Genomic DNA, 12,026 nt, shown 5'->3' on the forward strand with positions numbered 1-12,026 from the left:
GGGCTGTAAATACTGACATTTTAAAATAAAACTTTATATCAGCCTTAAATGTATCAAATGAAGTATAAATATTATTGCTTTTTCATACCCACCATCATTTATATACAGCTCAGCTCTTCTTTAACAGGCAAAAATTATATATCATTTCCCTTTCCTCCTTGAATTCCTTTGTTGTACTTCTACAGAATTTCAGCATAAGATGATATATTTTGTTTGTTTGTTTGAACTTCTCCCTGAGATGATGTATTTTTATTACACATATTTTCAAATATTTTATTGAGTAGCTTATCATGCTTATCTGCAACAAAAATGACAGGGGCGACAAGCTAGACCCTATTTTCTATAAATTGAATTTTTAAGCTTTTTATTAAATCTCAAAGGATGAAAATATCTTCTATATTGAGTTTTCACAATTATTAGAATATATAATTGATCAAAACAAATGTTACAAATTTTAATTAAAAATTACTTTTTTTTATACCTAATGCTAAATGACGAGTTAATGGGTGCAGCACACCAACATGGCACATGTATACATATGTAACAAACCTGCACGTTATGCACATGTACCCTAAAACTTAAAATATAATAATAATAAATATTAAAAAAATAATAATTACTTTTTATGTTTACTTACAACAACTTTTATTTAATAAGAAAGATGAGATTTTTTCCCTATACATTCATGTATCTTTGGGTCGATATTATTTACTGCATGAATGAAACTGTTCCTTTTCTATCCCTAATTTTCTTGTTTTTATAGTTGATAAAAATGGAAAAACCCCAATATTCTTTGTGATAGCAAATTAAAAATAATAGAAATACTTTGAGTTTGGGAATAGAAGATATATTACAATAGCGCCACTCAATTATTTTGATTCCTTCTTAATTACATGACCAAAAATCACAGTGATGTATCATCAAAAATTATTTGTAATGATCATCCACTATCAATGTAATTTTATGAAAGCTAAAAATTTGGATTTTTATTAGAGGCGTTTACATTCACCACAGATACCAGCATTTTGTTTGCTTTTCCTCTTCTCTGGGTTTTTTTTGCCTCATGGCAATACACCACAGTAAGATTTGACTGGTTAGGGGATACGCCTTTCTTTCGTAAAGTAGGTGAATAATTGTGAAAGGGGAGTTAGAAAGGACAGGTGGAGTGATTCCTGAAAACCAGCCTAAGCCTTGACCACAAAGGCATTCACAGGCATATAATTTTTAAGAAAGAGTACATATGGAAGTTGAAGAGCTGGAAATTGACTCTCTTAAAACTATCCTTGTGGCCGGGCGCTGTGGCTCACGCCTGTAATCCTAGCACTTTGAGACACCGACACGGGTGGATCACCTGAGGTTGGGAGTTCCAAGACCAGCCTGGCCAACATGGTGAAACCCCGTCTCTACTAAAAATACAAATTTAGTCAGGTGTACTGGTGTGCGCCTATAATCCCAGCTGCTCAGGAGGCTGAGGGCAGGAGAATCACTTGAACCTGGGAGGTGGAGGCTGCAGTGAACCAAGATCAAACCACATACCCTGTCAGGTAGGCTCAGGAACACATGGACCCAGGTTGGAAGAGCACCATTTATATAAAACACTCTAATGAATAGTCACATATTTGTCTAGTTATTTCATCAGGATACATTCCCGCTCATAAGAATGATAGGTTTAAAAGTATGCACATTTTGACAGTGATGCCAGTATTCCCAAATTGTGATTGTTGACAATCCCGGAGAGTCAGTGACATTGTTTCCCCTACCCTGACTTCACTGGGATAGTCTTTTTTTCATTTTATACCTGCTTGAATTCCTATTATTACCATTGAACTTTACCATTTTTTTTACATGATTTCATCTGTCTTTCTTTGTACTTTTGTATTGGAGTATTCTTGACAGGGTCTCACTGTCACCCAGGCTAGAGTGCAGTGGCTCAATTATAGCTTACTACAGCCTTGAACTCTCAAGCGATCCTCCCATCTCAGTCTCCCGAGTAGCTGGGACCATAAGGGAACAACACCACACTCAGCTGATTTTTAAAATTTTTTTGTAGAGACAGGGTCTTGCCATGTTGCCCAGGCTCGTCTTGAACTCTTGGGCTCAGATGATCCTCCTCAGTTTCCAGAAGTGCTGGGATTACAGGCGTGAGCCACTCTACCCGACCCAGTTTATTATTCTTTTAACCTCACTTATATGTGTTTGCCATACAGATGAATGTTTGTTTTAATAGTGTGATCTAGCGAACTTTTGCATGGTTTCTTATCATGCTTACCAAATTTTATAAATGCCATATTATTCCTCTATATTATATAAAAATTCATTCATGTGTTATTTCTAGTATTTTTGTTTTTTTACACGCAAATATTTTATATTCAAGTATAGTGAAGATTTTTCTGATATAGTAGATCACATGTTTAAATGCTACAGTAGTAAAACTACTAGTACTATACTTACCAAAGGGTTTAACATTTTGGGAAAAACAGAAACAGGGACAAGTAGCAGTATAACAATAACTAACTTACCATCTAGAGAATTGGCATTGTTTTTCAATTTTTTTTTTTTCTTTTAGAAGGTTTCACTCTGTCACCCAGGTAGGAGTGCAGTGGCACAATCATAGCTCACTGCAACCTCGAACTCCTGGGCTCAAGAAATCCTCCCACGTCAGCCTCCCAAGTAGCTCACAGGCATGAGCCGCCTGTGCCTGGCTCAATCTTTTTTTTTTTTTTTTTTTTTTTAAATAAAAGACTTGTCACTGAGGTAGTGGAAGCGCCTTGGTTACCATCACCAACATCGTTTCCTCTGTCATGTCCCTCTCAGCCCTAGAAACATCCATTATTATGAGGTTAAGTCTCCAAGTTTCCTTTTTTTTTTTTTGAGACAAAGTCTCCCTCTGTCACCCAGGCTGGAGTGTAGTGGTGTGATCTCTGCTCACTGCAACCTTCACCTCCTAGGTTCCAGTGATTCTTCTGCCTCAGCCTCCCAAGTAGCTGGGATTACAGGTGTGAGCCACTGCGCCCAGCCCCTTCTGGTTCATTTTTTGTACTCTTCCATATGTATTCCTTAACATATGTTTCTCCTTCGTGACTTTTTAAATTTAAATGGCATATCATGGCATATAATAAGAATGTCCTACAAACTGGGGATGGTGGCACGGGCATGCAGTCTCAGCCACTGAGGAGGCTGAGGCAGGAGGATGGCTTGAGCCCGGGAGATCTGACACTGTAGTATGCAATGATAGCACCTGTGAATAGTCACTGCACTGCACTCCAGACTGGGCAACAAACTAGACCTCATCTATTTTAAAATTTTTATATGTTGCTGTTTTTAGATTTGGGTTTTTTTCTTTACAGTATTCCACCCTGTGAATACAAAATATTCTATGTATTTATTACCCAATTTTAGGTTGTATTCAATATTCTGCTGTTATTAACAGTGCTATAGTGAACATCCTTGTGGAAGTCCCCTTGAGCATGTGTGAGAGATTCTTTAGGGTTTGTGTGTCTACAAGTCAAATCGTTAGGTCATAGCTATGTGCATTTTAGTTAGATTCTATCAGATTACCCTTGTATTGGCTGAAATAATTAGAACTCCCACCAGCAGTGTGTGGGTCATTTCTATGTATCCTTCCAAATACTTGATTTTTTTTTTTCAGAATTTTCATTTTTGCAAGTCTGATGGATGAAAACTACTTTGATGTTGTTCTCATGTGTATTTGTATGACTCTGGTGATGTAAGGGGCCCTTTTACTTTTTTTTTTTTTTTTTTTTGAGATGGAGTTTCACTCTTGTTGCCCAGGCTGGAGTGCAATGGCACAATCTCGGCTCACCACAACGTCTGCCTCCTGGATTCAAGCGATTCTCCTGCCTCCTGTCTCCCGAGTAGCTGGGATTACAAGCACATACCATGACACCCGGCTAATTTTTGTATTTTTAGTAGAGACAGGGTTTCACCATGTTGGCCAGGCTGGCCTTGAACTCCTGACCTCAAGTGGTCCGCCCACCTCAGCCTCCCAAAATGCTGGGATTACAGGCCCTTTTTACATGTTTATTGGCCATTTGGAGTTCCTCTTCTGTGAATTGTCTGTCCAAATCATTTGCCCCTTTTCCCATTGAATTATTTCCCTATTAATTTTTAAAGGTTCTTCATTCTGAATACCGCTCTTTTATTATTTTATAAATTTCAAGTGTCTACCTGCAGTATATCTTGTTTCAACTTTTTGTGTGTATTGCCATTCCAAAGTTTTTAATTTTGAGATAAATTATTAGTTTTCCATAATTAGTTTTCATCATCATTTGGTTCATAATTTAGGGTCATCTTTCAGAAATTCTTCTCTAACCTGAGGTCATAAAGATATCCATCTCTATTTTCTTCTAACAGCTTTAAAACTTTGTTTCTTCTATTTAGACCTTTAATTCATCCAGAGTTTATATGTGTATAAAGTATGAGGTAGTGATCCTCAGATTTTCCTCACTTTTTCCTCTAGTGAAAAGCCTAATCTCTTTTTTTTCTTTTTTGAGATGGAGTCTCGCTCTGTCGCCCAGGCTGGAGTGCAATGGCATGATCTTGGCTTACTGCAACCTCCACTCCTGGGTTCAAGCAATTCTCCTGCCTCAGCCTCCTGAGTAGCTGGGACTACTAGTGCGCCGCTGCCATACCCAGCTAATTTTTTTTTTTTTTTTTTTTTTTTTTTTTTGTATTTTAGTAGAGACAAGGTTTCCTGTGTTGCCCAGGCTGGTCTCGAACTCCTGAGCTCAGGCAGTCTGCCCGCCTTGGCCTCCCAAAGTGCTGGGATTACAGGCATGAGCCACCGCCTGGCTGAAAAGCCGAATCTCCATACTTTGTGCAGTTCACAATATGGAAGATGGGTGCCTGCAGACTAGTAGACACTTCGTGGCATAAATAATACAGTGGTAGAACAATAGAGTACTTTGTTTCTTCCTGACTGAAATTTCTTACTGAATGCCCTGGCTGATATTTTTCGTTGTGAGTTGCTTATCTACATGTCCTGCTTTGAAAACTATGTGTTTAGGGAATGTTTTTATTTGCATACTTACTATGTTTGCTGTGGAAAATTTAGAAAGTAATGTTAAGTAAAATGAAGAAAATAAAAACCATCTATACTCCCTCCATTCTAGCATTAACTACTACTTAGGTTTTGGGGATAAAGTTTTCCTGTCTTTTTACATTAATATAATAATAGTTAACATTTATTAAGCATTTTCTAGTACCAAGTACTATTCCAATTGCTTTACATGTATTCATCTAATCTTCACAATAACTTCAAGGGGGCAGGTATTATTGTCCTCATTTTACAGATAAAGAAAATGAGGCACCAAATACATGATTGGTGGGGTATATTTTAGTTTTTTGAAAATGCTATTTATATAGTTTTATACCTTGTTTTTTCATATTATTATCCTTCTGTGTATACCTAATATTCTATTATGTACATAGTTCCTCATATACTTGGTCATATCATAAGTTTTGGATTTTAAGTTCTTTGCATTGTTAAATTATAAGGTTTTTATGAATATTTATTTAGCAGAATTTCTACCCACCTCCTTCTGATCTTCTTCCTTCTAATAATTTGGCAACCAAAAATTGATAGTTTTAATTTGCATTTCATTGATTACCCTTGATATTGAATTTTTTCATATACTTATGCCATTTTTTTTTCTATTTTATATATTACCTTTTCATTACCTAGTTATCTATTGGTGTTCATTCTTTTCTCTGGTGACTTACAAGTTCATTAAGTATGGTAGTGTGCTTAGGAACCTCTTAACCTACCCCAGGATTACCTAAATACTCAATATTTCTTATGCTCTAACTTTCTTATAGTTACATTTAATTCTGTAGTTCACTTGGAAATGGGTAGAGAAGAAGGATATGGTGTGAGGAGGGAAACTACCTCCCTTCTTCCCTTCCAAAATTACTTATTTGACATAATACAGTTATTGAATAATTCATACTTTCCCCCATTGGTTTGAAATGCAAACTTCATTATGTATTACTTTGTTACCTATAATCACTTAAGAATTTCTCAGGTCTCTTCAGTTTTTTCGTTGATCTATTTGTTCAGACTCCAGAACAAAATTTAGTAACTATTCTGTGGTATTGGTTTTAATCAGTAATCCTCATTTGTGTCCTCCACCTGTAAATATAATAAATTTCCTTTTTTCCTTTTATATCAATAAGTTATTGCTACAATGATTACCATCCACAGCTTCGTATCTGCAGAGTAATGATCTAAGATATTTATTTCTGGCCGGATAATTCTTTGCAATCTATTTTGTTTGGTTGCAAATGAAGATACTGAATTATACAAGGCAGAATCTTAAGTTTGTCTGGTGCTCTGTACCAACATGGAAATAGTGAATATGTAAATGTATTAAAATGAGATCACTCTAGGAACCTGTCTGCATTCAGAAAAAATTTTGACTAAGTTTATATTTAATTGATCATGTGCATATATACTTTTCAATATCTAGTCTTATTACTTGATTCAAAACAAGTGACCAATTCTAGTATGAAGCTTTTGTGACTAATTAATAAGAAGTAATTTTATGGCTTTTGTCATAAAGTGAGGCTTGTTTCATTTATATTGGGTTTTGTTTCTTCCCCTCCTCTAGGTAGCCTTTCCAGTAAATATATGACTCAGGGAAAAGCCTCAGCGAAGAGGACCCAGCAGGAATCATGAGGGAAGGAAAATGCAGCACTCTAAATGGCCACTCAGGCATTCCTATTCACTCGGAAAATTAGGTTCATTTCACAGGACACAGCAGTGTAGATCAGGCTTCAACTTAACATTTAAGGGAAATGTCAGATTTTTTTTTAATTTAATGAAATTGTTAATGAGGAAAATTTTTAATATAGTCTTATCTACCACACATCCCCATAGATTTAAGGATTTTAATAGAAAGTCATGATGTATGTATTTAAGCCAGGTTAAAAGAAAAAATGTAACTATGAACCGGTATTCAGTGAATACAGATTCATGGTTTTTAATTCTTTCAGAGCACATTAAAAATGGTGTGCTGATAAACCCCAAGTAAATTAACCCTTTTTCCGTATAAATCCATTTTTTGTTTTGAAGAGGGGAAATTATATTTATTGTTGTTTACTGAATCCTGGTGTGAACACATATCAAATATGTATTAACTGCTACTGCTGTACTTCCGATTTACGGACATCATTTTATTGCTATTTGTAGACATGATAACATGAACATGAGTACCTATTTATGTGGGCCTTCAGGGGATGGGCAGTGCCACTCAGGTCTCTGGAGTTTCCCTCTCTAATTTTAAGTAAATTGACATATAACTACTATGCTTATAAAAATGAAGTAAGGAAAACAAGTAGTCCTGTTTGCCACTAAAAACATTTTCAAAGGAAAAATAAAATGAAAGTACTTTTTACTTTTTATGATACTCAGAAATTAGGATGAAGAACTTTTAAAATTCCTGAAGATCAAAGAGGTTATCTCTGCCAGTCACAAGTGTGGCTGGTGTCATTCTGGGTCTGACTGGAGCCCTCCTGGACTGTTTAATTTCAAAAGCCCTGCCGACATAGTACCTGGTCAGAACTATGCCTCGGTTTATTTATCATTTTGAAATAAAATCAAAATTTCAACCTGTAATTTTATCTGCATTATTTTCTAGTGAAAGATTCCTAAATTTCCTGGAAAAAAAAAAAAAAACCATCAAGGAGTGAGGACATTGGGAATGATAGTAAGAAGAGTTTAACAAAAAAGAAGAAAGGACAAATACACTCCCCTAAAATAGTGTACACAGACTTCCCTTTGACTTGTGCCCTTGCAATCATTGGTGTGTTAACATCCAGTGTGTTCCAGGCTCTGGGAACGTATAAATTTGTTGTTATAAAAGGCACAGATGGGGGTGGGGGGGCAGGGAATTTGTAGACAAGGAGGCTCGGGGGTGCTTGCTGGATGAACATTCTGGATGTTTGAGGACTCAGAAGACGCACATCCCTGTGCCCTTCTTTTTTAAAAAATTATTTGAAGACAGTCTAGCTAAAGACAAATCATATCAAAATTAAAGACTTCAGAATTTGGAGGCCATGGTAGAAAGAATTAGTGATCATTTCCTACTCATTTTGAACGCAAACTAATCAATGACGCAACCTGGGCTGATGCTGCTCTACGTGACCGTCCTCAGCTGCCCCCCTTCTGGTTTCTTCTCTTTAACTCATGCATGAAAGTCGACTAGGCTTACAATGCTTGTCACACTTTTCTTTGAAAAGCCCATTGATTCTGTTCTGTTGTTTTCTAGCATTATAGCAGAAGACAAGTCTAAGACCAGTCTAATTTTTGTTCTCTTGTAGGTTTTGTTTTTCTGCCTGGGTGCTTCTGTTTTTTAATTTTATCCCTGTAATTCAGAAAGAAAATTACCTCAATATAGAAATACATCTATCCAGTGACTTTTCATGCTAGGAAAACTTCAAGTTTAATCTCTACATGACTGGCTTAATTTTTACTGTCATTCTGGTGCTTCCTGTTTCTAATACGGATTTTCTCATTGCACTTCTAATTTTTTGGAATTTACCTCACTGACCTTCCTTTGCCTCTCATTTCTTTAGTTTACATATATTCTCTTCCTTTTCATAGGAGCCATGTTTTCTTGTATCCCTTTAAGGATATTAAAAGTTTCCTACATTTTAATCTGATCCTTATGGTAGCTTCTGCCCAAAGTACTAGGTCTTTTGTTTGATTTTCAATACCTCACACTGGATCCATGGGACAATGAGCAGTATTTGCCAGCAGGCCTGGATAATGGATTGCCCTTGATTCTTTACTTGGATGTGGTCACAGCCCCATCTTGCTGCCCCAGCTGGGATGCCAAAACATCTGCTCTTTGCTAAGTCCATTGGCCTAGCTATCTTTCAAGTGCAGCCGGCTTATCTGTCTTAAGCTGTACAAATGCCCCACTACCAAGGTTCTCCTTGCCACCTTCTCTCAGGAACAAAAATATGAAATCTCTTTTGTATAGCAGTGGTCCAGTGGCCCCAATCTATGATGTTTAAAACTCTTGCTCGGCTGGATGCAGTGGCTCACCGCTGTAATCCCAGCACTTCGGGAGGCCGAGGCGGGCAGATCACTTGAGGTCAGGAGTTCGAGACCAGCCTGGCCAACATGGCAAAACCCCGTCTGTACTAAATATACAAAAATTAGCCAGACTTGGTAATGGGCGTCTGTAATCCCAGCTACTCGGGAGGCTGAGGCAGGAGAATCACTTGAACCCAGGAGGCAGAGGTTGCAGTGAGCCAAGATTGCACCACTGCACTCCAGCCTCAGCGACAGAGCAAGACTCCATCTCAAAAAACAACAAGAACAAAACTTGCCCAATGTGCAGTATCAGCAGTGTGCAAAAATGTTTTTAAATGTTCTTAGATAACTTCAGTGTATTTTTCTTCTTGAAATATGTTTGACAAATGGCTTCTACTTTTTTTTTAATCTTTCCTGAGTGGAAAAGATCCTGGATAGATACATCAATAGAGTTCAGTGTTACAAGCAAAAATATACACACACACGTTGAAAACAGAATTTAACAAACCCCTGTAAAACTGTAAAGCCCTCGGTAGTTTTTTCTTTGGAAGCAGGCATATTTGGACAGCAGCAGTCAAGAACTATATAGACTTTCCACTGAATGGAACTCTAGACTTAGACAAGGTCTGGCCCACCTCGTTTTCCAACTGTGTGGCAGTCCCCTAATCTCAGGCAGTTCAGTTTCCATTCCTATAAAATGGAAACCATTCTTGGCTTTCCACACAGTTGTGATAATCAAGTGAGGTCTTACCAGGAAAACACTTTTTTAAATGTCTAGAACTATGAAACTAATACCTGAAGTGCGGGGTGAAACAGTTCCCTATTGTAAGTTCTGTCACACATTAGCGGAAATCTAAAAGTGGTTACAGCTTGTAACTCTTTTGACACTTCCCACACCCACCTCATTTTGACACCACTGGACAGCTGCTGCTCTGAGATAAGCTCACATACTACTTAAATAATCGTGAAAATTATTTATTCTAACATAACATTATTTCAGGGACTTGTGCCAGTTTCCAGTGATATTAGAAACTAACAAGTAGATTATGTGACTTAATGCTTATGTGCAAAACAACTAACCAAGTTAAAAACTGAATAGTGGGATTTTCTTGTTTGTTTGTTTTTGTTAAATAGTGGGTATTAAATAGAGGAAAGAAGTCTGTTAAACATACACAGGATCCTGAATCAGAAAATTGAGGACTAGATGTTTTCAATAGTGTCTAATGCTCTCTACTAAAATCCTTGAGTTTCAGCATCTGTAAAACTGCCATGCCAGAGCTTCTGCCCTACTCAGTTCAAAGTTGTGAGGCTAGTATGAGATAATATAATATGCTCATGGAGTTTTCTGAATCTTGTAAAGTGCTGCACAACTGTGTAATGTGTCAATAACTGAAAAAAATGACACGGCATCTTTTATTTTTATTAAATTTTAATTTTAGGGCTGTTTTAGGTTCACAGCAAAGTTAAGCAGAAAAACAGAGGTGCATATATCCCTTGTTTCCACAAGTGCCCCACTGTCACTCTGCACCACAGTGGTACACTTGTTACAATCTTAAGCCTACATGGACACATCATTAGCTCTCAGTGCCCATAGTTTACCTTAGGGTTCACTCTTGGTGGCGTACATTGTGTGGGTTTTGACAAACGCATAATGATATCTATCCACCATTATAGTAGTTTCACAATACATGGCATCTTTAAATACTCATTAACAATTACCATTTGTGTGAGGCTGTATGCCTTGCACCCCTCTAAGGCCTTCTCCTGTATTAACTCATTGAATCTTCACAGTATCTGTAGGAGGGAGGATATGAGATCCCAAACCCCCAGGTAGTCAAAGATGAAGGCCAAGAAACAAACCCACCACACCACCTCCTATGTCCCTCCCTCCCTCCCTTCCTCCCTCCCATCCCTTTTTTAGTTTCTTTCTTTCGAGATGCAGTCTCGCTCTGTCACCCAGGCTGGGGTGCAGTGGCGCGATCTTGCCTCACTGCAACCTCCACCTCCCGGGTAGCTGGGATTACAGGTGCCCGCAACCATGCCCGGCTAATTTTTGTATTTTTAGTAGAGACAGGGTTTCACCATGTTGGCCAGGCTGGTCTAGAACTCCTGATGGCAAGTAATCTGCCCGCCTCTGGCCTCCCAAAGTGCTGGGATTACACGTATGAGCCACTGCGCCCGGCCCCCAGTTTCTTTCTTTTCTTTATTTTCTTTCTTTTTCTCTCTTTATTCTTTCTTTCTGTCTGTCTGTCTCTCTCTCTGTTCCTTCCTTTCTTTTTTTTTTGAGACAGTCTCAATCCGTTGCCCAGGCTGGGAGTGCGGTGGCACGATCTCAGCTCACTGCAACCTCTGCCTCCCAGGTTCAAGCGATTCTCCTGCCTCAGCCTCCTGAGTAGCTGGGATGACAGGTGTGCACCACCACACCCGGCTAATTTTTGTATTTTTAGCAGAGATGGGGTCTCACCATGTTGGCCAGCCTAGTCTCGAACTCCTGACCTCAGGTGATCTCCCCGCCTCGGCCTCCCAAAGTGCTGGGATTACGGGCGTGAGCCACGCGCCCGGCCCCCAGTTTCTTTATGTGCAGATAAGGCTTAGGAAAAGAAAAAAAAAAAAAAAAGCGTCCTCTTATTGTCAATGCGATTGCATTTCTGTAGCAGGAAGTCAGAACTACTTGATGGAATTTTGAACTATCCTTTCAGAACCTGCAGGAGATCAAAGATAAACTTGGCTTTAAAAAATGTTTCACTGATTAGTTCTTTCCACATTCAAACACTGCAAATCTGTCCTCCCCAGGACTGCTTCATAGACCCCTCCTGCCCTTTTTCCTTCACTTCTAGCACTTCAATGACAAATGCCACCTGTCTTGATGTCCTCCTCTTTTCATCTGCTTACCCTGTCCTGCCAGGATCTCATTCTTCCCTGGCCCCTCTTTACCTGGCTTCCTGTGTATGCCTGGGTACCGCGC

The 12,026-nt window shown here is 38.3% G+C and overlaps 1 protein-coding gene across 4 annotated transcripts in view; it reads left to right on the plus strand.

Annotated features, from left to right (window-relative positions):
• Positions 1 to 7,636, plus strand: part of TUT7 (terminal uridylyl transferase 7) — a 65,641-nt gene extending 58,005 nt beyond the window's left edge. For all 4 annotated transcript variants that reach the window (XM_012500825.2, XM_030809231.1, XM_030809217.1 and 1 more), the window contains one exon: positions 6,630 to 7,636. In XM_012500825.2, the coding sequence (XP_012356279.2) occupies positions 6,630 to 6,697 (68 nt within the window). In that variant the 3' untranslated portion in view covers positions 6,698 to 7,636. The remainder of the gene's footprint in view (positions 1 to 6,629) is intronic.
• The last annotated feature ends 4,390 nt before the right edge of the window (positions 7,637 to 12,026 follow it).

Source organism: Nomascus leucogenys, chromosome 1a (genome assembly GCF_006542625.1).
Source record: "Nomascus leucogenys isolate Asia chromosome 1a, Asia_NLE_v1, whole genome shotgun sequence".
Taxonomy (NCBI): Eukaryota; Metazoa; Chordata; class Mammalia; order Primates; family Hylobatidae; genus Nomascus; species Nomascus leucogenys.